Source organism: Neodiprion pinetum, chromosome 1 (assembly GCF_021155775.2).
Source record: "Neodiprion pinetum isolate iyNeoPine1 chromosome 1, iyNeoPine1.2, whole genome shotgun sequence".
Classification (NCBI taxonomy): Eukaryota; Metazoa; Arthropoda; class Insecta; order Hymenoptera; family Diprionidae; genus Neodiprion; species Neodiprion pinetum.
In genome coordinates, this window is record NC_060232.1 from 9,163,616 (window position 1) to 9,190,679 (window position 27,064).

At 39.2% G+C, this 27,064-nt stretch overlaps 2 protein-coding genes across 4 annotated transcripts in view; both read left to right on the plus strand.

Annotated features, from left to right (window-relative positions):
• The first annotated feature begins 356 nt into the window (after nt 1-356).
• Nucleotides 357-12,647, plus strand: LOC124218545 (urea transporter 2). Of its 3 annotated transcripts, none has more exons than XM_046625087.2 (10): nt 357-464; nt 1,610-1,738; nt 2,890-3,009; nt 3,810-3,964; nt 4,096-4,237; nt 5,498-5,590; nt 6,594-6,741; nt 8,968-9,152; nt 10,219-10,386; nt 12,077-12,647. In XM_046625087.2, exons 1-10 carry the CDS (start codon nt 444-446, stop codon nt 12,125-12,127), a joined length of 1,212 nt encoding a protein of 403 aa, XP_046481043.1. In that variant the 5' UTR covers nt 357-443; the 3' UTR covers nt 12,128-12,647. The 3 variants fall into 3 exon arrangements, with proteins under 3 accessions (XP_046481043.1, XP_046481051.1, XP_046481058.1); XM_046625102.2 differs by lacking the exon at nt 357-464 and adding an exon at nt 1,414-1,516; XM_046625095.2 differs by lacking the exon at nt 10,219-10,386.
• Nucleotides 12,648-15,455: 2,808 nt separating this feature from the next.
• LOC124218575 (uncharacterized) overlaps nt 15,456-27,064 on the plus strand; it is a 29,661-nt gene continuing 18,052 nt past the window's right edge. The window contains exons 1-3 of the mRNA XM_046625152.2: nt 15,456-17,685; nt 17,810-18,074; nt 25,246-25,556. Coding sequence (XP_046481108.1) covers nt 17,235-17,685; nt 17,810-18,074; nt 25,246-25,556 — 1,027 coding nt within the window. The 5' untranslated portion in view covers nt 15,456-17,234. The remainder of the gene's footprint in view (nt 17,686-17,809; nt 18,075-25,245; nt 25,557-27,064) is intronic.

Genomic DNA, 27,064 nt, shown 5'->3' on the forward strand with positions numbered 1-27,064 from the left:
AGTCTAAACAATCGGTGTACGGTGATCCAATTGCTGGGCGAGTTAAGAGCGCTGAACCGGCTGAACAAAGGTTTAATTCAAAATTTCAGGGCTACGAAACTGCTTATATTCGTTTACGAGAAATATTGCGGTGCATTTTAAATTTATTGAGTACCAACCGCTTAATTTTTTCGTCTTTACCGGAATGATCTAAATTCAGTTCCGCAGAGTGTTTAAGTATGCAAGGAGTAAAGTTTCATAAGCCGGTTCATATATTTAAAAAAAACTTTGTATTCAGTTCATCGTGTAATGTGGTAGGGTATTTAAACGCATTTACGTAAGATATCGACAGCCACCACTTGCATAACTAAAATACGCGCGTAGCGCGTGTTTTGACAGTAGGAGGAATATAACTTTACTGGGCTAATCGCAAGCAACGTGGATCAGTCTGGATCTAAACTATCATGTCTATAAGGAGGCGGCAGGTATAGTACATCAAGTTAAAAATTGTACATCAGTATCATCAGAAGTTTAATATCATGTTTTAGGTACTAACTATATAATATCATTGCGGGATCCCAACTTCCAAACATGAACTTTTAAACACGAGACAAATACGTGTAGTGCAATGTTTTAATTATTTGTTACCACGTGTAGAATTTTCCGCAATTCCGCAAAAAGACAAGAGTTTGTTTTGGAAAATTGAAATTATCAGTCTTTAAAGTAGACTCCGTAATTAAGAAACAATTTCTTCGAATTCACACTAAAGTTGCAAAGTAACGTGTGAAAATATTTAGAAAAACGAATAGCAGATAAACTGCAAATTCGGGATATCCTTGGCTTATAAATCAATAGCTTAAATTTCATCACGCGGTGTTTAAACCCATTGTGAAAAACGTCTTATTTAACGGGCTTGACCAGTAATGTCTCATCCTATATTCACTCGTAATATTTTCATACGTGTATTAATTAATTTTGTACCCGTAAAAATGGTCTACATTCATTGGGGATAAAAGCATGCTAGTCTTAATTCCAAACTCTGAAGGTTTCATTGATTACCCGAAACAAGTTTTGAAAAAAAAATTATTTCTTTTTTGATCACGAATCAATTGTCTTTAATTTTTTTTATATCTGATCCTGAAAGCAAAATCTCGGAAATATGTAATTTATTTTTTCTCTAAATTCTAAAATTCCAAAATTTTACCAACAAAAGAATCGACATAAGTCACGTGTGAGACATAATATTTATTTACTATCGCTCTTATATCTGTAAAAACGAAACACTATTATCTGTAATGAGGAATCTATCTTGTCCGATGCGCATCGAGCGTACTAATAATAATTCAAATTTACCGCGAGTCTGACGATTAATTTGTACGTACACGCTAAGCAGATATTTAGTATTAGAAAGCTGATGTGAATTGCAGCTAAAAAATTATAAGCAAACAGAAGTTTGGTCAAGATTCGGTGATTCAAGGATCAATAATCGCACTTGAAAGATATTAATCAAAAACTAACAGTGAAAAGACGATATATAGTAATTATAATTCATTCGTGCTTTAATTAAATATGGGTGTGCAATTTTAAGTGAGATTATAGAATTCCCACGTGATTTTCTTTATTTCCTTAGGAGCAACAACAATGGGTTGCCTTCGTCGGAGATTTTTCCATCCTGAGGGATTTTCTGTCAAAGAAAAGATATCGCTCGCCTTGGATCGTACTTAAGTTCTTGGATGTTCTTTTCAGGGGCTATGGACAGGTAGGATCAAATAAAGAATGTATCGAGATGCACGATCGTATAAAAATGGATCCTAATCGTCGTTTGTAAGTTTTAGAAACAACTATTATTTCCATTTAAAAATTTTCATTTTTATACGATACAATTGCCATCTCGTGAGCTTGACTGATGCAAATCCTTTTAAAAGCTAATGATTTTGTTAAAAAATTCCTACTCGTATTAGACGTAATTTGTTTATGTATTCGATTGATTAATTTTTTCCGTTCCTGATGAATTCCGTTGACGTATGCAAAATTTTTGTCGAGCGTGCGAGACCGTTGACGGCATTAAAATCGATTCCGATTCAGAATTTCTAACTCTCTTGTTCACCGTCTGGAAATTGTGCCCGCGCGGAACGAAACCGTCAACTCTCGGCCTTGACTGAATGTCGATAATACCTATCTCCTTTATAAGTTATGGGTATCGGGCACGGTTGATATTCCAAGACAATTATGATCGATGCCAGTATGCCTATTACATACATATGTATATACAAATACATATGTACGTGCGGTACCTGACGTTTTCCGTTCGTATACTCGACGAATGTTTGTTCTTGAAACAGCAGCCGTTTCCACTCACCCATTGCTATACGTATACGTCAAGTATGATTTCATCGTGTATACAAGCCGTTCATCCGTGATTTATGTATACAAAGACACGTATTTTATATTTAGCGATGAAAGTTTTTTTGCAAAATCAAATAATAAAGAGTTATCATTAAACATTTTCATGGGAATTAGTTTTTTTCACATTGTTTTACGTTAGATTTAAAACAGGGCAACTTATCGATGCGAAAGATTTTCAACTTCTTGACCAAAAACACATTTTCAAACATCGAACGGGTGAATTGGAATAGCTTAGCACACGTGCTGACATTGAGAATTAATCATCAAAATGTAAATGACATTAATTCATCAATCGTACTCACGTGTAACACAAACACAAAACATGACGACGCAACTGTCGTTAATATTATAATCTCCACTTCGTTATTTATAAACTAATGTCTATCCCTGTTATTCCATACTTCACCGGAAGTACGATAAATTTGCTGAGAGACAGCAATAGAAAAATGTTAATAACTACTGTATGTCTATGAAGTGACTCACGGATAATTAAAACTGGTACAGGTGGTTTCTGCCAACAATCCAATCAGCGGATTGCTAATAGCTGGTGCATTCGCATTCTTCATACCTGGGATGATGTTGATCGCCATCTGTGCTGGAATAATAGGTCTGTTGTTATCAATGGTAGGTGTATTTTGTTATTGTCACGAATATGGAATCGTATTTCATTTAATTTTGTTTGCATTCTTTCTTGAATCGTTGGCTGTGTGTATTTTCCTTACAAGATTGTAAAAATCCTAGAAATCCATCAGTCAAGTTGTTCGACTGTATATCGAAGTCGTTGGGTCAATTAAAATCGCGTGACAGCGTAAAATTGCGTCTGTCGGTTAATGAGATACGTAATCACAAGTTTCCACTTCTTATCACTGTAAGCAATGTGGAAACATTTCGTCGTTCATAAAAACTTATATCAAATTTACTTTCACACTGAGAGAAATTTTTAGTTCCGGTTACCTTGTTACCATAGTCCTTGACTATTTTCATTTTTTACCACAATCGAAAAATATAGTTCTAGGTACAAAACGAAAATTAGTTATCTAGCTCCTACCAGAAAGTCTAGTATCCGTTACTATTCTTTCTCATTACGATCACTGTTACTATGTTTTCTTGCAACTGTTGCGAAAATTTAATGCTTGTGTAACAATAAATTGATATTAAAGCCTAGTTTAACTAAAAAAGTAGAGTAAACGTTACAAACTGATTTTGCGTTGCAATTATCAACAAAGGATCGACAATAGCACAAAATGGATACGCGTACCTCGTTTTTCGTAACTGCAACAATATTTAAACAGTTTTTTTTCTAACGATACCTGTTTTACTGAATTTTTCTAGTTACTGTAACAAATGAAATTTTTCTCAGTGCAACGTTATAATCTTTCAAAATTGCCTCAAGTCTATTGCGATAAACCAGTTGCGTTACACAGCTAATTGCGGACGAGCCGCGATCTCAGCTTGAGAACGGTTTGACAGTCTTCAACCCTATTCTCTGTGGCTCGTTGACGTATACATTCAGGCCTGACATCTTCGATTCGTTCGACAGTCGTCTGTTCTCACATTTATTCTTCGCGTTAATTTTCAGGTAAGAAACTAGATCCCAAATTTTTTTTCATTCTCATTATTCTGAGAGAAAAAGTTGAGCAGCTTCCCGTTTTCTGAACAAGCTGCAGATTAATTGTCGTTTGAGTGAAAAAAAATGTGCATTTCGTTTAGCGTCTACTTGGCCCGAGCTCTCGGAAGTGGAAAACTTCCCTGTTTGTCGGCGCCGTGCAACGTCGTTCAACTTATACTCATATTTACCCTCGCCTCAAGAGACAGCAACGTTTTATCACTGGCTGAAACCACGACTACCGAGGTAACTGCCCGTCACTTATGACTATAACTAAGAATTACGAAAAACAATCTATTTTCAATTAAATCGATTATTTATTTCCGTTTAATCGAGTACGATCGATTATTTTTTAAACTCGCTTAATCTACCGACTCGATTATTTTTACTCACAATTTGTTTTTGTTTTTTACTCCAGGGAGCGATGCAATGCAATATCAATTTATGTCATTAAAGTATCAATTATCTTCATTGTCTTACTCATTGAGTACCTATTTCATGTAATATGTAAAAAATGAATGAATATTTTCACCTAAAGTTGAAAAATATTCCGAACGAAACTATAAAATATCAAAAAACTTGTCCGCTATTAAAACTACATACTGAAATTTACGAAATTTTGCTTTCAAATGCTCCGTTTCAAAAAAATTTGAAACAATTGATTGATCGATTAATTTTTACCGATTCAATTGAGGCGTGTTCGATTATTTATCGGATTCAATTAATCGATGGCTCGATTATTATTAGCTTCAGTACCTGATCTATAAGCTACGATTATACGGGTATGATTATGTCGACTAATGATAATACGCACGTGTAGCTGACATAATATGGAAGTACGCTTCCGTATTATGACAAAGTGAAGTCAGCTGCACGTGCGTATCATCATTAGCCGACATAACGATACCAGCATAATTATCACCATCGTTAACTGTAAATGTAACTTCGACCCAAAATTAAACTCTTTACACGCGTTGATTTAGAGCCGCGTCGTTTTTCGGGGTCGGTATTAGAATGTTCGCGACTCGTCAGAAAATTTTGCAAACGGTATTATTTGCAGAGAGTTCTTTGAAACTTCAAAGACTGCGGACACTTTTTACACACTCGCCTCGAAGTCCTGACGTTTCCCTGTTCAGTTTGCTCCCACTGTAATTTAACACCTCGCACCCCATACATCTGAAAACTTGTTTACCATGAAATTGGTCCAGTGTTCAGTACCGTATCCGGTTTCACGGTTCAGGCCCGTGATTTATCGTACAGCCAAAACAATGCGCGTACCACCTGGGTCTGTCAGTTTCGACAAGGGATCCTCTGCCAGGACGATTCCATGTGGCGATATTCACCGAACGTTTAAAGATGCTTCCGAACTGTGCCGACATTTTAGCAGTCAAGCCGTTTTGAGTGTTTTTAAACAGATGGAGATGAAACAATAACTAGACTTTTCTGAGTGATGTGTAGCCGTTTTTTAAGCGTCTAATCAAAACGTCGGACTTTATGTCGTTTCAGGCGAACGGAACTTCGGTACCTGATTTATTTTTCGAAAATTATACCCAACAAAGTATTTCAAATAACACCGATGACCACGTGAAATGGGGAATGGTAAGTGTGGTTGAAATTTCAACTTTCAAATTATATGCAGTAACCAAAATTATGACACAAAATGCGATTCGAAATTTTTTATTTCTGACAAAGCGAGAAGTTAGTTCTTTTCGATCAATAACTGATCGTTGCGATAATTCAACGATCGATATTGATGTGAATCAGCCAATTTTACGCTACGAGATTATGTAATTATTCTTAACACGTCGACGCATTATCAGTGAGAGCTTTTCACAGTAAAATTAAGGGAGATGAGCTTCATGCCGTACAATTACATGAACCTACATCAATTCAGTGGGTGAAAGGAAAAGGGGACTAAATTGACTTACACCCTTTTTCGGGAGATTCGCTTAAAAATTCCCTTTTTATTCCGCCTACGTATTGCATAAATGAGGGGAATTTCGCCATAAACCGTTAAACGCAATACAAGGTGTCCCGTTCTGAGAAAATCGATAAAATCCACTAGTTTCTTTATTTCAAAGATCCGTTTAGCATGAAAATTTGAGTACACGAAACAAATCAGTTATATGATATTATACCTCTTTATCCAACTGACAAAAAGTACGCTCCAAATAAACAACGATATTTTAAAAAATCGTACGATCCGTAAAAAATTGTTATACAACAATTTCAACATATATTGCCGAGAAGCTTGCTGCGAGATTCACTGACGTTCAACGAGATACCGAATTCACTTGACCGGGTTTTTCTGTCTCATTTCAAAAATGGATTACCGCGTTATATGCCTCTTTTCCATTCTCCTCCTGAATTGCCAGACATAAAGTATTAATTTAAACCGACGCCGGGTACTGCGAGATCAACGAAAGCAACCGGGTAAAATAGGTGAAAAGCTTTCTCGCGTGTTTATTTTATGTCTGTCTGCAAACGACCCTCGGCGAAGAGGGTGTCGGAAACTTTCTCAAAACTGACGAAAATTTGAAACGTCCGTTTTCCTGCCGTCACTGGTTTTTCTCTAACAAATAACAACAATCGGTCCCTGCAGGTATTTCGCGGTATGCTGACTTCTTCCGGGCAGGCTTATGCCGCGGACAACGTGCCGGTATCTTCAATTATTTATCTCGCCATCTTGACCTACTCACCGATAACGGCAGCCTTTTCTTTCACCGGAGCAACGGTCGGCTCTCTTACGGGTTCGTACACAAGTTTGCATTGTATGGAAATAAGAAATACTCGGCAATTCTTTTATTCTTCGTCATTTATTATAGATGATATTGTTATGTATGTATCTGAGAAGAAGAAGAAGAAGACGAAGAAGAAAAAGAACAAGAAGATTGCTGCTAGAATTGCGAAATCCAAAAACAAACTGTAACGCGGCGCCATTCGTTGGAAAAGAATGATATAAAATTCATACTACGTTCCGTGCCTCGGTAGTGGGCTACTTTTTTCTTAATCATACTTATCGATTTTCGTGTAACTCAAGTACGCTCTGTACCAAAGTTGTACAGCTTCTCTCTAGTTGAGCAATATTTCCGACCTATTTTATCGCTCTTTCAAACCTTTGCTTCTCAACGAATCCTTATATATTTTATCCGACAGAAAATTTCCTTTGAAACTATACAGGACTCCGCATCAGCATGAAAACATACAGCAACGGTATAGCTATTATACTTGAGAAAATTATGTTAGAGATTTCGTAAAAATTTATAGAATTTAATACGTGAAAAAGTTAAAACGTTTTAGAGATGAATTTGGAAATTTCTTCGAACAAGTCAACTCGTATCATCGCATAGTGTAATTTTATCGAAATTCACTCGGTAATTCACTAACCGTAAAAGCGCAATTAAAGTCAGTTTAACTTGCATATTCAAATTTAAACAAGTTTCAAGCATTCGATATATTTTAAAGCCATAACCAAGTTTTAATCCGATACGAAAGACTGAAGAAATACGATGACAATTCGCGAAATGAAACCCAAAAAAGAAGCAGAAAAAAAAGATTGCTGCGAACAAAAAGTTTCGCGGCGGGTTTTCTCTATTACACGTATAAATTGAATCCGTCGTAGAATTTATCGAAATTGATAAGCTTAAGGCGAAGAGCGTGTCGTCGACGTGGAATATCGATGAAAATACGAAGCGGACAATTACAAAAGGCTGTAAATACCAAAAAGTGGCACTTGCAGCCTTTTTTAATTCTCCTTTTCATTTATGCGTACGATGACTGGATGAGTCCGACTAAAACAGACTCCAACTACTTATTGTTGGTCTGCTACCTCAGTGATGCAATCCCTGACAAGTCAGACGATGTTTTCTCCTCTAAGCGGTTGCACTGCTTGCTCCACGACGAATTCACTGACGTAGAGTACAGAAATGGTTCAATGGGCATTGTTTTTTTAGACAAGGGCGAGGGAAAAACCACACAAGAAATCCCGAGCATTGTCATTTGCGCCCATGATAGTGAAGACGAATGAAATAACGTACCTACTACGTAGTAACAATGAATCTGAGCATATTCGACTAACACAAGCCGATGATATTAACACAATCTGTGGAAAGGTTTTATAATTAGAACGTTCGATATGATAAAACCATGGTTTTTGATGTGATTTTAAAGTTTTCGCGTTCACTTTACTCACAGCTAACCAGATTCTCACAAATGTTATTTCGCGAAGAATGTTTGTTTATTTTTCTTCACCGTCACTGGTACATGAAACATTATACACGGGGCATTCCACGCCAAGTCCCTAAACGGTCGACTATGACATTTTTTTAATCTCACCAACGATTTTTCCTACGTTATGCTTCCAAACGAATTGTCAAATTTTTTTAATCACTCGTCTTTACCCTATGATTTTTTAAACCCATTTCAAAAACACTCAAATTGATTTTTATGAAACACGAGACAGAGAGAAAACATTTGGTTTCCAGAATGAAACATTTTCACGTAATATTCGGAGTGGAACCTCGTTGTTTTTTACTTTTTTGAATAATTTTTTCTGCATTCGTACCCGTTAAAAATCTATTATAACACCTACCGCATCTCCGACTTGATTATTGGTTTTTTTTTTTTATCACTTGTCTGGTTCTAAAATACACTTACGATTTCTTTCAAAATTTTGATAGTACCTATACATGTGTAATTACAGATTAGTAGTCAGATAACTAAGGTCCAATCAAAGCATATCATCAATTACGCCTAGTTGAAAGTGATTTTTCGTAAAATGTTTCAACCGACCCTGGTCTCTCCTACGGGCCATAATTCGTTTCGACAATAACGTTGATAAATAAAAGATGAACATTCCAAACGAGAATTTTTATACGCCGTTGGTGTTCGTTTCCCAATAATATGATCAAGTTACGTGAATTTAATCGATGAATTGACTTGAACGCAATTTGTGACGTCGGTTGATATCCTTTCAGGCCTGGCGCTCGGCGTCCCCATCGAAGAGGTTTACTCAGGATCCTGGGGTTACAACGCACTTCTGACAACCGGCAGCCTAGGTGGCCTCTTCTTTGTCCTTAACTTTCAAACCACGATCGCTGCAACTTTTGCCGGCATGTTTGCAACGATTCTTCAAAGCGTTCTCACTCCAGTCTTTGCCAAGGTAAGCGCCTCAAATTCAAGTCGCGGATTTCGATTGGACAAATCTCGAAAAAGACGCACCTTCTTCATTTCTTATTTTATCAAATAATGTTCCGATTGACAATGAGATATTTCTCAATTATTTACGATCGCAATGTTCAATGTTGAAGTTTTCAAACTTTGAGGCTTGGACTATGAGAAAATCCACAAAGTATGTATCCGTATGTACTGATCATTGTATATTATATATATATGTGTCGGAAATTTCGTTTCTCTTCGCAAATGCAGTACGATCATTTTCGTGAAAAATGTACGGGGTCGAATGAAGCCCGTATTCGTGGCGCGAATGAGGCTGAATAATTGAAGCTTTAATCCTGAAGAATGAGGGCGCACAGTTGCCTTCTGATCATAAAGTCTACAGTACGTCTTTTCCGGTTTTATTTATAATTAAAAATTGTATCCGACCTCCTGCAGCGGGAGAAAAATTACTTTTTGTTTGTATTCTCGTTTTCGGTTTTTCTCAATTAATGAATATTCAACGCAGGCTGAAACGAGTGAAATTAAACCTATACAATCGCATAAAAAATGCAAACAATGTTCCGTACACTCACAAGAATGATATTTGAGACCGATTTACCGGTGCGCGAGTTTCAGGAAATGCATCGAAATATGGACGAAGCTAAAACATACGGAACTATAATGATATCAGAAGCAGCAGCCTTTTTTCCGATTAGAAGCAACGTTTCTGTTTCATTATTCATACGCCCAGGTTCATTGGGTACGTACAGTTACCCTCATAAAACGAAAAGAAACACAATCCTGCCGCGACAGACATCAGAGGCATGAGAATCGTAGAGAAGCCTCAAGTTCGGCTTAAAATTAAATTCCGTACCTTCGAGGCATGCTTTAAAAATATATACGTACCTGCTTATACATAATGCATTATATGCCCGGATTGAAACGTGAACTTTGCACAGTAGCAGACGTTGGATTAAAACCGAAAAACTCTTTACGAAGATAAGAGAAAAACGTGTCGCATGCCGCTCTTCTTGACTCGAATAATAATAAATCGTCACTGTCATCTTCAGATTGGGTTACCAGTACTTACGGTGCCTTTTGTTTTAACAACTTGGCTGTTCCTTGGAATCCAAGGATCGGAAAGTTCGGGATTCATCCGTCCGGAAACGATATCGTTCCCCGAGAAACAACGCCATGACTACATCTCCTCTCAAAGAACAGCAACGCCTCTCTCAGAGGTGAGAATACAAGTCAAATCGTCTGTGCTATATTCTCACAGGTGTCTACAAGGTAGCCAAACATCAACGGAACTTTTAGATAAAAATTCTTTGGCTGTTCCAAGTGTTATTTTCTTCCTTTCAAAGGTAGCTCAGCAGTGAAACATTTTCGATTGACATAAAATATTAAGGACCGACAAAGCTTCGAGATACAAATATTTTCCTGCCTGTTTGGTTTGACTGCATTCGACAAGTTGCTTGATATTGGTTCAAACAACGTCGAAAATTGGTGTTTTTCCAATAGCTTCGTGACATATTTTTTCTTTTACAAATTGGAAACGTATCCACATCTGTTCTGACAACATGGAGAACAAAATGATGGGTCCCGTTAAGAAAGTCTTTTGTGAAAGTGTTCGGAATGACAATGTTAAAATACCTATCTTTCATGCTTATATCGGCGATCTTGATTTAGCGAAACTTACAATTTAGAAATAATAGTGATAATAACTTTTCACATGCTTGTTATACTTTTTTTTTGTCATCCAAACTTTTCTTTTCAAATAACTTGAGTAATCAGATTACAAACTGAAAAGGAACTTTTGTTCTTCGCCCTACAAAATCAATTCTCAAATGATTTCAAATTTTGACGAGAAAAAATTATGATTGAAAAAGCTCATTGAATTAAAAAAATTTTCTACATCTTCGGAACGAAAGTAACATACTCAACACGATTAAACCAAACAGTATTTCAAACGATAATTAAAACTTTACGTCAGTCAAATAAAGTTTGAAGTTTCACCGACGCGTCCCTTTAAGAAAATATTAAAGTTGGAGCTACCGCAGTTTTGTGCCATAATAAAAAAAATTAGAGAGATTATGAAATGCACGTAGATACAAAGGAGGAAACAAAATACTGTTTGCAGTATACAAATCAGGGATCCTTGTTACATACCTATATATATATATATATATACATACGCGTCTATTATAGCTTTATACAACTGAGTAAATATAAAGGGCTGCGATTGATTGGTGGAATGAAAACCTCCAACGGAGTGGAAACAGCGAGATGGCGATTCAATTTCCTTTTTTGACACGCTGTGAGGTCGAGAAGATATAGGTATAATCTGGCGGTCGATTCGACCCGACCCTGTATTATATACCTGTAAGTCAGTCGCTAGTATCCGAATGATAACGCGATTGCCGACGGTGGCAGATCTCTGAAGCGTCCTTGAAGGGTCCTTGAAATTTCGTAAAAAAAAAAAAAAACATGGTCACCGATTACCGCGTCATAGGTGTATAATAATCGTGAATAAAAAAATAAACAAAGGATCTTCTGCTGTACATATATCCAGAATCGCGAGTCAAACGTCTCACTGACGACGTTCTTCTCAGTTCGAAATATCCGCAGACTACTTTTATGGAAGCCGAACTTCTTTAGGCGTCGGAAAAATAGGAAACTCGTAATATAAATCTCTTTTTACATCATGTATCGTCCAGTTATATCGCCGTGAAACTTTTGCTCTTGATCAATTGCGAAGTTTGTACTTTTATATACTTTTTCTGGTAGTTGGAAATTTCTCCGACAAAAGTAGCGGACTGTTATCGCTGTACGTTATACGTAGAATATCTTGTCTCCGAGATTATCAATGAGTTCGTGTGTACAGGCTTGAAAACTTGCTTAAATCCATACTTCTTTCATATTTTCCAGTCCGACGATTCGGAAGATGTCGACATCATCGTCGAGGCGAAACCGTCTTAACATAATGCTCACATTCTACCGTGGAGAAGAATATTCGCATATTCGTAAAACTGCTCGATATATTTAGGTGGTGAAATATTTATACAATACTTGTACGAATGAACAAGTAAAATAAAATTGTGTAATATTCGGAAAACTATTGTAACGATGAAATGTCCGATTACAAAATTAAAAATGTTGCGTGCAGTTTTAAAAAAATCAATAGGTGAATGCAATACGGCGCGCGTAAATTAAAATTTCCGTCGAATCCGGGAAAAAAACTCCGCCCAGAAGTCTTTGGGGTCGCTGATTACAAATCCGAAATCAGATTTTGAAAATTCGTTATGGCAAAACCAATCAGCGACCCCGAAAATTCGTGCACAGAGTTTTTTGACCGTATTCGATAAAATGTGAAATTTTTGTCCGCCATATTGGATCTGCCATTTTGAATTTTTGATATTTGATTTTAGAAAAACCACAGAATACTATCTTGTTGTAAAAGTTGACACGGCACAACAACGTGTAACTCACAATCAGAGGAATAAAGAAGCACTTTCACGGCGTAAATAAACGTTAGAGAGAAAGCTGAGCTGTGCGTAACCTATTAATATTTGCACAAACCTACCTACACTTCCAGGTTGACATTAGGAAAGTATATTATTCATCAGTTACTCTGTACTCGGCAGAGGACAAATGAGGACCCTCGTAAAACGTTTTGTCAAGTCTCTGGAGCACGGAGTATATTGTATACAGTGACACGTTGTTTCGGAGGATGATTGATCATTACAATCGCCTTATTATCCTGAAAGTAAAGTTTTCCGACAAAGTTCGCACAAGTTTACGTTTAAGGATGACAAGTCGTCCCGAGAATCTCTTTATGCGATCACTCGATCAACAATGATCAATAATCGCGCCGTTTCATTATTCATCGTCGATTAATTCCCTGATTTCCAGGACTTGAGAGTTACGGTACAGGATATACATAGTTTCGACAACGTGAACCTCGGCCATCAATCAACGGATCGCTCATATTTTCATTCCGTTTAGATCGTGAATCTGTAACACAAGCAAACCGAGGTTCGCTCGTGCTCGGTATCCATATTTTCATTTTACCAAAATGATACTTTTTACACGCTACGGTCAATATAATGCGTACACGCCACACCGTATCGTTCATATCATTATTCTCGCACTGCTAATCGGGACAAAAACATCATCCGTTGAACACACGAGTGTAATGCAGACATTCCAACATGTATCTGGCTCGTTCTTTACCCCCGAGGGAATTCATCCCTCGAGGAAAACAGATCAAATTACGTACGCCTACGCGTATATATTGTAACGTGTAGAGAGCCAAACATCCTCCGAGTCGCTCGGCTCGCGGACTTGTAATAAGATTTAATCTACGTCTGGCACAAAATTGTTACAGCATCGTATAGAAAATTCAGCATTCTAAATCAAGGATAACTGCTGTGCATCGATTAATTTCATTTACGAAGTTGTGCATGGAATCTGTGCACACGTTATTATACAAAAACGCAAAATCAAGGTCGTCTCTGACCCAGGCGACCGACTGAAGGACGAACAATTTTATTCGTGGGAAAAAATTGAGGTCGAGTTGCAGCGGGACGAAGTAATATCCTGCGAACGTATTCGACACATTTTGACAGAGTGCAATTTGCAACGTAAGTATTTAGACATGCAATGCATGTAATATGTATGATTGGACGAGCTGTTAGTCTAAAGGTACCAAAACACTGTTTCCAGAAATATGAGAATATTTTAAGCTCGATTAAATGGATTCTTAATTCTCGCAAACTGAGCTTTAAGATGATGTAGCGAAAATTGGAATATAAGCTACAAAGATTTGTTAATTCCGAACTGAGCAATTAGTCACGAAGATACGATCTTGCGAAAATTGGAATAAGTCACAAAACCGCTTGAATAAGAATTACAATAACGTTCAATTAATCGGACTAATTTGAGAGATTTTCTTTTAGAATTTTTCGTAAAAATAATTCGCATGTCACAAATTTCCAAGATGCTGTTGTACGTTGATCTATAATTCGATGACTGTGAAACAAATTATTGCTGAAATCAATATCGTAGGAAGATGTTTCAATTCTGATTGAAAAAGAGAAGAAAACTGGTAAATTCGATAAAAAAAAAAAAAAAAAATGCAATCCGTTCGGAGAATAATTCTGACGAAATACATTTTGCCAAAGTGTCCTTTCTTCACAGGGCATATCAGCTTATTTTCAGCGAGTTGAAGAACGATTGGGATAATCGAAATCAGGATCTCCTACAGCTTATTATAAAATAAAAACTGAGTGATTTCTTGTTGCACAAAAAAAAGTTGGAATTTGTATATTTTTGCCATAACGGAAATCGATTCCTGACAAAGAAATAGGGTCAGAGGGTCAAAAAATAGAATGGCCTAGTCCTAGATGAGTCTAATTCTTATACGGATTAAATTATTCTTTACTGTTTGAAAATTGGATTTTTTGACCCTTTTACCTTGACCAACGATCTAATCAAGCTTCAGATATCAGGAAAATCCATCGACGCACTTGACGGGGTTTTCGAATATCGTGATCTTCACCCTAACAAAATTATACCAACCCGCGCGAGTGTGAAACAAAAAAAAAAAAAAGCTATTAAAAGCTGCCTGCAACATTTGTGAAATTTAGCAGCCATGACTGTATTTAACCCTCACAGTCACCCATTTTTCAACTCAACATTTTGACCTGAATATTGTTACCGGTGATTTTCCAGGCTCGTCGATTACGAATCTGAAGTCTGAATTTAATAATTTCAAATCCAATATGACGGATGTGAAGCCAGAAAAAAAAAAATCGCCGATTCTGTCCCAAACTTGTTACTTCGATATTTTAACACTCATACGAAGCAACAAAGATTACTCGAAGTTGCGAATAAACTGTGATAAGGCTAAGACTTGGAAATTCTTAAGGTTGGTCCCTGGGCATCCCACTGTTACCGAAAGGGTTAAAAGCATCTCGGCACGCGTAGAGTCGCCAAAAGTATACCGTACAATACCCGGTGGCCGAGTAAATAAGGCGTGCGTGTGCATGTACGACGGTAAGGAGGGTGCAGAGCGTCGACGTGACGAGACAGACGTGCAGGCGAAGCTGCGAAGAGTGCGCCACCCTCGATCGAAGCGGCGGGGGGCGGCAACTGTCTCACCCTTCGCAAGCTTCGCGAGCAAGCTCCAGCTTTCGGCTTCCAGCATCCAGCCTACAACCGAGAGCGTCGGCCGTCCCCTGATGGCTATGGGAGTGCCGCGACCCCATCGGCGCCGCAGACCCCGAAACACCCCTGCGCACCCCTGCGCGATCGCGTCACTCGGCACTCAGTATACGTCCTCGCGTCGTTTGTCCCGGGTCGTCGACGCTCCGTAGCGTTCATTATTAACGGTGGTAAAGACGCACACGCGATTCGGTGCGACGACGACGTCACGTTTGTACAGAGCGGAGAAACCCGTTCAATGAAAGAGCCTGAAACGACCCCGAGTCCATTGGCGTCGAGGCGATTCGTCGTCGACGTCGTTGGGTTTTATTCACTTTCTCCCGATGTAACCCTGGCGGGTTGAACCTTGGTGAAAAACTGTTTGAACCGTAATATAAGGTAATAACGAAGACGAAGACCATGCAACTTAACGAGAGTAATCATCGCAGTGCGGACGAAAGCTGCGTTAACGTCAGTATTAACGCAACGTCTGCGATTCTACGATTTGTTATAACGTCGCACGATTTTGCACCGCGATTCGGCGGTTTTGCGAAGGGTAAGAATTTACATTTCCCGATCTATCTACACGAGGGAGTTCAGATCACCAGTTACTGACATCTCCGAAAGTGCATAGGATAATAAGTAAGAGGAAAACAATCCCGGAGACGACACGGCTGAACATAAATTCTCAGTCCCATGCTCAGCGATGTACAAAAGTACCGATAATAATCTATCGATAAATTGTACCATCGATGAGGGGATTACCGTCGAACAGCTGTGCCTGTCAGGCTATGCCGGTGAGAAAATTATCTCGAAACGCGATGACGAAAGAACAACTGCGGTGACTCGGTGGTAAAAAGTATCGCAAAATTTACAGGCATTTCTGGGTAAAGGAGAGAGTTATTGTTAGTTACCGTCGAGTGCCGGAAATAATCTGGATACTTTTGAAGGGTCGTCGTAGCAACGTCGTCGACAGCTCCGCAGACCACGAGGAGAATAAAAGCTCGCCGCTTTCGAGTATTCGTTCAAACGAAACACCCTCTCCTACACGTTTATTAACCAGGTTTAACCAAAGGAACACACCGCACGGTACAAAGAACAGCGTTTGTCTCATCGACTGCCCGCGCAATTTTTCATTAACTTACGTATAACCGTTTCGCCGAGGTGATACTATGATTCGGTGATATAAATAACACGTGGGAAGGCGATATTCCTACTACGACTACGCTCCAATGTATCGATGCGACATTTTACCCCCGTGAACGACGAGCTCCGTGTGCTTTCGACTTGGGGTATGTGCCTACTTCGGCGGGAGGTTCCTCTGTTTATGCTAACCACCTGCCGTTGCCTTCCTTACTTATCGTATGGTGCGTGACATTCAAACGTAGATGCTGCTCGGTGATATTGGAGAGCAACAGGCAAAACGACGATTCACTCCGGGGACCGAACGTCGAGTCAGAGTTGTATCAAGATAATTTGGTTGTACCGTTGTCGTAAAGCGTCTGGGTATGCCTACTGGGAGAGTTTGGATCCTCGCAACGCGTCAGATTTGATCTCTCTTTTATTACCACGAAGCGGGAAAATCCGAGTCAGGATTAGAGGTAATATAACTTGTCCAAAGTTTTTCAACGCTCCTTCTTTGACATTCGGAAACCCTCGAGTGTTCTCTTAAAGAATTCTGACCACTCAGCTGGGTGTCGTTCTGGGGTCCGGGATTAATAGCCGTGGAATAATAGAGGGGAAGGTTGCAGAAAGAGAGAGAGAGAGAGAGAGAAAGAGAGAGAGAGAGAGAGAAAGAGAGAGAGAGAGAGTGAGTGGTGGCAAGGAAGTAGAGGGGGGGAAAACGAAGAGGACTCGACATGGTGAACAAAATCGTTGAATAATGACTGTTATGCCGGCGAGCGGTGAAGTCGCGGACAAAGCAGTCTCCACCGAAGATGCGTCGAGCAACGTCGAAGTGGCAAGGCTCGAGGCCGTCCTGGCCGCGCTTGTTGAGACCAAAGTCGAGTCCATGAAAGCATCGGCTTCAACGGCGACCAGACGCGTCGGGAGCGCCCCAGCGAGTCCAAGAAGACCCAGATTAACCTCATCCTCGACGGTGTCCTCGTCCCAGAACCACAACCACCACCACCACCACCACCACCACCATCACCACCACCATAACAGCCAGCAGAACAACAACCACCACCATCATCATCACCATGATCACAAGCAAGACAAGAAGAAGCACGAGGAGCGTAAGCACAGGCGTCACGATTCGGCACCTTGTGGGGAATTCATCGGAGTCGCGGGTGGCTTGACTGACCAGACGGATCGTCATAGGACAAAATACGGTAAGTAATGATCGCTGGATCGAAAGATCGCCCTTCGAATTTTGGGAACGATAGTCTTCGACTTCTTCTGCTTCTTCCTCTTTCTTTTCTTCTTGTTCTTCTTCTTCTTCTTCTTCCCCCGCAGGCAAAGGACACCGGAGGGATTCGGAACAGCCCAAGAGTCCTCGGAAGAGACGTCGGCACTCTCGAAGTCCTCAGGGTCCTCCGGGACTGCGGAATGTCCTGGAAGATCCTGGCCCCGAGTCCGGACTAGCTCTGTTAGACGTTAACAGAGACCAGCAGTTGGACTTGCTCAACTTTGAACGAGCGAGGGAAGCTTTTGGCGACACTCGTGAATTACCAAGGCTTCAACAAAGCTCGTGCCGTTTCTCACAGAGCGCCACTCAGCTGTGAGTTGAATATATGACATTATTCGGACCAGCCGGATGTTGTGAAAATTGTCGGAAATTAAGGCTACGAGTGTCTTATAGCTTTTTATAAATTATAAAATCGTCCCGGCACGCTTTTACTAACGTTTCCTTGTTGTTTTTTTTTTCATTGTTTCTTTAACACTTATTGCGGTATTTACGGTAACTGCATGTACTTTATTACAAACATCTACACCCCGATTCAATTTCGTTTCATTTTTCCTTAGTTACTCTACCCATCTTATCTTACAGCGCATCTTTCTTTCTTTCTTTCTCTCTCTCTCTCTCTCTCTCTCTCTCTCTCTCTCTCTCTCTCTCTCTCTCTCTCCGCATCTTTTCACTCTCCCATTTCCTTTTCCGCACTCCTCAGGTGGCTGGGTACGGAGTCACTAAAGACCAAGTGCGTAATGTTATTTTTTTTTATATCTCCCCATCCCAGACTTTCAACAAAACTCTTCAATTCATTCGTTCTCTGGCCCAGAAATTGGGAAATTCAGGATCAATTAACGAAGTGGTAATAATATCTAGAATTTTTTTTCAATTTTCGTTTAACCTTTCAAAATCTGCGAATAATTATATAATTATTACCCATTCGAATCTTGGGTAAAAATGTAAATTGTTAAGGAAAAAAAGGAGAAATGGGTCAATCTTGTTGAACGCGAGAATCTTTGATTTAAAGAAATAGTCAAAGATATTTCAAAGTTTGAAATCTCTTGATTGAACAGTCTCAAAATACACCCATCACTGTTACCCGATTATTGAAGAAGTCATAACAATAATCGGATGAATATTTTTTTTCAAATCGATGAATAATATTTTAATACTTTAGGATCAAAGGCGAAATGTTTTAAAATTGTGTAAGCTGATTTACAATGCTCGACATGCTTATCCCAAGTCGTCAAGTCTGTTATACGCATTACGGTAAAACTATACGTACATAATCACGTGATAGTTTTGTCTAAAGTGATCATAGGCACACATACTATGTGCCCCAAATAATATTGAAAGTTGAATGACGTCGATAAACAATGGGCTGCCGGATTTTGTTTAAACTATGGATCTCTGACGGAGGATTGAGAGAGAGAGAAAGAGAGAACGAGACGTGGTCGTCAAAACAGATCCTATGAACCATGCTGGAAATGTGAGTGTTTATTTTGACGAAAGGCAAAAAATGGCTGGTGAAGGTAGAAAGATGTTAAAGGTAAAGCTGCGTCTGGCGTGTAATCGGCAAAGTTCAAAATGTTTGACTAAAGTGATTATTAGCGATAATAACCAGCCGCGTAACTCTCTGTCGGTGAAGTTCACTGACGATTATCACCGTACAATGCCGGTGCTAGAAAATTCAGTTCACATCGTCAGCCTAGCACGTTGTCGCGTATGCTAATTAACCTCCCGTCCGTGATAATTGCCTTTGAGATAATTCAAGTTAGATATTTTACCGAGCACCAAACCCTCTCACGAAACACAGAGATAATGGAGCCACGTCCTTTAACAGACAGCAAAAGCGGCTCAAAAACATCCAACACTTGTTAAAGCTCTCCCCTTCTCCCGTTCTCTATCCCTCTCTCCCTCCTACTCCCCCCCCCCCCTTCCCCGTCCCCCAACCGCCGGCTGCTTAGACGTGCGTCAGAACGTGGATAGGCGTGGTTTATTTTTCACGTGACAGATTGTATTCGTTTAAAAGAAAGTGACAAGTCAAGAAATTAAGACGTGGAATAAGCCTGACGATGTGAATATAGCAGGAGTAAATGACCAAGTAACGAGACCGTAAAATCGCCTTCTAACGCGAGAATAAAGGTTTCGACAATAATTTCTTCTTATACAGGGTGTTACCTAGTAAACAACGCGGTATGTTGGGTTGCCTCCCACTGAGGAGAACAAATATCGGTAATATAGACCGACCGATTTATCGGTAGGCAGCGTGTTTAAAATCCTTGGGAGTGAGCTTGAACTGCCTGTGTTGCCAAGTTGTGTGGATTTGGCCGAGCAGCTGTTTCGTACTTCATAAATTTTTCTGAAGCGTTCGATGATCACGTTTCGGAGTCACGTTAAAGTGATTATGGCTCGGTACGTCTGTTTTACCGATACTCGTTCCCCTTAGCAGTAGGCAATCCAACATAAACGCGGTATCTACTGGGAAACACCGTGTATACAGCGTGAAACTAGAGAAGAAACGTATTATTATATACCGTTTCCACCTTCAATCGCATACATTACGATGATGGCAGCATTGGCGGAGAATCAGGAAACTTTTGTCCGTCTTTCTGCATCCGGAATACAAACACGTCAAGTTTGTGAAAGGACTGGGAAAGGATGAATATCGCCAACGCCTGGTAGATTTGGCCGTTCGCCAGAATTCTGATTAACTCCTCGTGCGTGGATCAGCCTGATTGTGAGATTATTCCAGGGATTAGGGCGCTGTACGTATTACTAGGTTTACCAAAGCTCGGAATGTAATTCGGGCACAAACTGCGGAGCGAGTGAGATTTTAGAGGGGAAAGTTTTTTTTACACGGCCAAAGGGAAAAAGCACATTAGGCGGGTACTTAGCCGGCGTTAGACTTCGGCCACTAAAGATGAACGAGATTTAAATTGGTGGGAAAGAAAAATTCACCCGACTACAACGGTAACACAGCTGTGGTTAAACAGTTTCGGAAAGCTTTTCCCCAATCGATGAACGCCACGCAGATTGCGAGCATAGGTATAATTCTACAATCAAATATGTCACCGATTCCAGAAGTGTCGAAGCTTAATTACCGGGACAAAAAAGAGTCTGCCATCCGTTCAAGTCGCGACGCGAAAAGAACTGCCTATACATTCATCTCTCTCTCCTACCCTTCTTACAATCGGTCGAAGAACGAGGAAATCCCATCAGCCCGATTGGCCAGGGGTTGTTATATGGATCGGAAATTCCACTCGGAAACTGGGATCGGATCCTTAGCAAGCTTCTGTTCGATTACTGCGGCGTACGCGGAGCAAAGCGATGCGCAATTAGTATCGAATCGAGTTCCGTGTCTCCCGATCAAGCTGCAGCCGGACAGCTGGCCGCTAATTCATTCGGTGAAATTGGGGCATAATTCCTGTCGAGTTAACGAACTTGTTATGACTTTGGTCAATACACCAGGATGATGAAAAATGTATCGATGCGTAAATTAGCGAGCTTTCGACGTGCGGGAAGCTCCAGGTGCGTCTCGTTTCGACTGATGATATCCGCCAAAAGAATTGTTTACGCCACAGTTCCCCTTCGAAGTTGCTAATTACCGATTAGATCGATAAACTGCATCGTTTCGAGAGGCTTTGAAGTCTTCAAATAGAAGCTTAACCGTGCCTCTTCAGCATGCTAATTCCACTGTCCAATATTGATCGGTGAGTAAACCCGTTGCAAAATGAGGCGAGAAGCACTTGTGCCGTTTCCTCTGTGGTGAGAAATTTAGTTCCCTGCAGATATGAGATATCATGAAACACCGGGAAATATTGCTAGCGTGTTTTATCACGATATGGATTACGAAACGGTTCGCAATCGGGTCTGGAAACGGTCGTGTAATACTTTTTGTCCTCATTCCTCCAGGGTTTTAAATATTTGCTGGGGATATTAGAAAAAAATTCGTTAAAAGAACGAAATCTAATTTCAGACTGACATGTTTGTGTGTGTTTCTTAGTTGAAATTTGAATGCCTGATGAAGACGCGATTGTCCTCGGACACAGCTGCGGAACGAATTCGATGATAACTCGATACAAAGATTCGTTCAAGCAGTCCATAAGGCATTGAGATAATAAACGAAGGGAATAATTAAACGAGACGGCAAAAAAATTGAGATAATCGAGGGCGAAAAAGAAATTGTACATTAAAAAATGAATAGTAAAACAAATAAAAATTGAATATAGATACTTGTATAACGGTGTCTGATTGGGTGTAAAAATATACCCCGAAGTAAATCTGTTTGTTTACGGTGCTACTTGGTGTAAACTAAAATGGCTCAAAATCTAAATTTACATATGTGTATACGCGTATAACGATTCGGTAAACGATCGCGTGCCTTGTACCAGGTCCGCAGACTATTTATTTGAAATAGTTTTCCATGTAACAAAATTTAGTTTTTAAATCTGGTCTCAAATTATTTTTTCTCACTCATTGTATATTTTTACAGAAAAAGTTCAAGTTTCAAGAGTGTTTGCTATAGATGATTGATACAGAATTTTCGAAACGATCAATCCTGAACTGAGACGTTCGAATTTATTTAACAACAAGAAACTTTCAACTTCCATAAATTATCGATATATTTTTTTTTTTTTTTTTCTGTTACTAGAATTATAATTCATAACTGTACACCCTATCCAATCGCTGACTACAATTATTTCGAGACAGAGAAATTTTTTTGAGAAACAGTATCGACGATAAATGAAATTTAGTTATTTAAAAACCATAAGCAGACGCATGGCGTTATTCTAAAAGACGCTGGAACTCGACTCGAGAACAAAAGGTATTCAATTAGGTATCGAGGTTTGAACAGTCGATTCGAAACGATGAAAGAAAAATAATTGAAAGTTTTCGGATTGGTTTACTCGAACGGTGTGTAACGATACACGACGAACAAGATTAGAAATTCGTAATGAGAGTAGAAGAAAAAACAAATTACCAATTAAAAATAACACCGCGTTCGGATGGCTGCGTATTTTCCTGCAGTTGAGAAGAATGCTCAAGTTTCATCTTTAATTAAAACTTCTTCTAGCAACTACGATTTTCCCCGACGCGATGAATGGCCGCTTTCGCGACTACTGCAATGCTGGCATGGAAAATCAGGTATCGTGCGCACAAACGCAGTAAACACGAAGAATACGTGAACACTCTATGCAGTTCGACACAAAGCATAGACGATGGTCAGATAACTCTATTGATTTTACTTCGAATAGACGTTACTGTTCAAGAATCGCGATACTTTTCCCCATTCGACGAAAAGGCATCTCTGCGTTTTTATGCCGGAGGATACGCGATTTTTTGTGGGAATTTTGATAGTCGTATCGTATTATCGCAAATGAAGATCGATGTATAAAAGGGATTTCAAGCTGGATCGCGAGCGAGGGATAATAATAAGAAGAAGACGATATGGGGATGAAGCGCTCAAATATTCAAAAGGGCCATTTTTCACTTTCAATTTTCAGGATACCCTGGCTAATATAATTTCGACGTCAAACCACATTAAAATGCAGTTCGTTGAAAATTTCAAGAAATATTCGAAAATCGTAGGAAATTGTCCGAAAGCGTGGAACGTTATGGAAAATCCTCGAAAATCTTAGTATTTTTGCATTGAAAATTACAAATTTCTACGATCAGTTATAAAAATCTGTACATTTTTTATAAAAAATTATTACAATTTCCGACACGGACAAGATAGATTTTTTGTTTCGTAGAAACTTGCGAAGTTTAGTTAAAAATTACTTGTTTCTACAATGAATTATGAAAATTTTCAATTTTCTATGAAAGATAATTACGATTTCGGACCCAGACGATATCATTTTTTTTCCTCGTGGTATTCTTAGAATTTCGTTGAAAAGTACAAGTTTTTATGAACTAAACGAATTTTTGAACCACCGCTAGTTGTCGCATCTCTATCACTGGGAAAACTTACGGCAGACAAGTTAAGTATCCGTAAAAATTTGGCTGCTTGATTCTACATTCAAACTTCAAAGTCTGATCTTCTAATCTTTCGAGTATGATCTAGACGGATTTAGAGAATCTGTCGTATAGTTTTGAACTCACCTTGTCTCAATAGCTGAGTCTTGTGAAAAAACTTACATCTTTTAGTTTTATAAACCAGGTATTTCAAGATATTCTACAACAAATTGATATCCATTTCAACATTTGATATAAGAAAAACGATCCCGTAAATGCGAGCCACTCTATAATTATCTGTAAAATACGATGATAATCTATAAAAAAAATTACTACGTGTCACGAAAACGTATACGATATTCTACTAAAAATTCTATGCCAAAAACTACGAAAGTATCCGAATTTCTCTACTCGGTCGTAACATCAAATTGTTATGGTATGCGAACCTACGAATGAAAAATATGTACAGTAAAATTCGTACGCAATAAGACAATGCAATTTTGGCAGTGGTAATTATCTAACGTTTCAGCGCCGAGTTTTTAACGTTGAAGTGAATACGCGAGGCTGTCTTAAAAAAATTGTATATAATTGTAACACTTTGAGGTAAAGAACACTTCCAAGTATCCAGCTACTTTTCGCCCTTCTCGAAGAAATCGTGTAAATTATACTCCCTCAACAAATAGCCGCGAATTGCGTCATCGATCACAAGCACGTAAGGTAAACGTGTAGTTCAGGACTTATTTTTACATTTTGAAAATAAATAGATGTATCGAGTCGGTAAAGTCAGATTGCTTTGTCGACCGGTTTGAAATAGCGAAGAACCTGAAAATGGGGGGCAATATTACGCATTAGTGAAAATTAAGGTTTGATAAATTTTCTTATAAGCAGCACTTTGGATTCGTAAATCATGATAAACGGCGAGGCCAACTTCACGATGGACCATAAATTCTAAGACTCGAAAATAATCACCACCGAGATCATAACGAGATATTTATTATTCGACGTCTGTTACGGAGGATCACACTTTAATGAATAACGAAAACACTGGAATGAATTATCGGCGTGTACCGTGACCTGACTACCTATCATTCTGCGAACGGTTTCTATACCTTCGTGATAAATGTACAGAATTCTCAAAATTCGTAAAACTTTATTGTTAAAAGAACGAGGATGAAAATAATCGTTGATGGAAGCATCGGAAATTTTCAACAAATGTACGAAACGCGTAAAGTTGAAGTTGATCGTAATGTTAACGCAAAAGATCAAGAACATCAGAGTATCGGGTATGAATTCGGTTTTCCCATCTATTACTATACACCGAAGGTTTAGGGAACGGTTTAAGTTTAAATAAGTTTCGGAAATTACTACTCCAACAAAAAGTTCGATATCCTGCTTTGTTCACCACTTCATATGTCTCGACCAGTTGGAGCGGCTACCGATTTTCCTTTAATACCCAGAAGCTGTCGCCTCATCGAAACCCTCGATTCTTGGATTCCCTGTTAGAAACTAGCAATTTCTAACGCACGCCTGTTTTTTCGATCAGGAAAATTCACTACGACGTTGACGACTACGTAGCGTTGGACCTCGAAGACGAGCTCGAAGACGAGGAGGACAGCCACAACGATCAGAAGAAGAGACGCGGTCCCTGCGACAAGTATCATCGGCCAAAGAGGAAGCGGAAACGACGCCGACGGAGAATCGACCCCGGCGAAACACCCGAAGAACTTGCGGACCCCGAAGAACTTCCACCCCGAGCCCGATGGACCATCGTCGCGACTGCCTGCCTCCTCCTAGCCATGTCGCTGCTTCTCGTCGGCGTCACGCTCAGGATGGCGCCGATTATCGACGACATGGGTATGTGGGTTGCACAATTTTTGGCGGGGGTTGAAGTTCCAAATTTGACAAGCTCCGAAAGCGCCTGATTCCGAATTCTTTGGTGGCGAAGCTCGAAGTAAAGAAATAAAACTATTAAGAAACATTAAAGTTTCGAATGGTCGGAAATCCGACGGTTCAAAGTTTCGAAATGCAGGATTTCGAAGATTCAAGTTACGATAGAGCAAAGTTCCGAAAAGTAAAGTTACGAAAGAGAAAAATTAGGAAAAAGTAAAGTTTCGACGGAGTAAAATTTCGAAAGTTAAAATACACTGACACAGCGCTGTTTACTCGACGAGTGGGTGTCAAAAATCAGAGAGTAGGGGAAGTCGGAATGACCAGAATTCCGAACGTAAAAACATCGAAAATCCAAAACAAAGAAAGATCAAAGCAGCGAAATTTCACCGAGCCAGAAATTCATAGAACTGAAAGTCTTCTATCATTCGGAATTTCGATGATTCAGATTTTCAAATTTTCTCATTTTCGCACTTTCGGAACTTTGACTTGTCGGAGTTGCGCCCTTTCGGCATGTTGTTCTTTCGGAACTTTGAGCGTCGAGTTTCGGACCACTCGAAACTTTGATCTTTCGTCAAAGTTTGATTTCTTTACTTCAAATTTCGGCACCAAAGAATTTGTAATTTAGCGCTTTCGAAACGTTTCAAATTCGGAATTTCATCCCTGTTCCGCAATTTTCAACACGAGTCCAACATCTTCCCACTTGACACGAAATTTCCACGGGCAATTAACGACAGGGTAAATCCGCCGGCGTTTAAGCAATCAGGGTACGTCCGTTTTAATGCGTCTCGTGGACAAACGACAATCGGTAAAATGCACGCTCAGTTGCCAAAATGCAGACCGATTTTTAGTAAAACGTACCCTGAATTCCATAAATGCAGGCGGATTTAACCCTTATGCGTTGAATTGCATACGAAACATTCCTAAAAAATGATCTGATATATTGATCCTATTCTAATTTATTATTAATGTTTTTTACTTATTTCGGAGTGTATGTTTCGTCATTTAATTTCACGCTTAACAGACGAAACAATACAGAGATCCTAATTCTTCAACTTCGTTTTAATTATTATTATTATTATTATTATTATTATACACGTGGTTTGTACCATCATCATCTATCGTCTCAATAATTTTTTTCTTCTTCTTGCTAACTAGAAAAAAGAAACGTCAATTCGAGTAAATTATCTGATGGTGATAATCTCATTTAAATATCTCATACGAACGTACGAAAATGAAGCACAGGTTTACTAAAAAATTGTCAACTGTCCACAAATAGACAATTTGAAACTCCGAAGTTCAAGTTGAGATAAATATTTCAACGGGCTGCCAAAGCGATTTGTATAAAAACGTGTAGTTTAAATTTGTTTAATGAAAGCTGGTGACACAAATTTTTGACAACCTCTTTTTATTCTGCTTCTGTCGACTATAGTTTCCAGAGCTTGAACAGGGTTCGTACGTACAGGGAAAACCTG

Excerpts from the sequence above, each read along its gene's own strand:
- LOC124218545 (XM_046625087.2), top strand. The coding sequence starts at position 444 with ATGTCTATAAGGAGGCGGCAG. Across the intron at positions 1,739-2,889 it reads TTTTCAGGGGCTATGGACAG|GTGGTTTCTGCCAACAATCC; the intron begins GTAGGATCAAAT and ends AAACTGGTACAG. Across the intron at positions 3,965-4,095 it reads TTCTTCGCGTTAATTTTCAG|CGTCTACTTGGCCCGAGCTC; the intron begins GTAAGAAACTAG and ends CATTTCGTTTAG.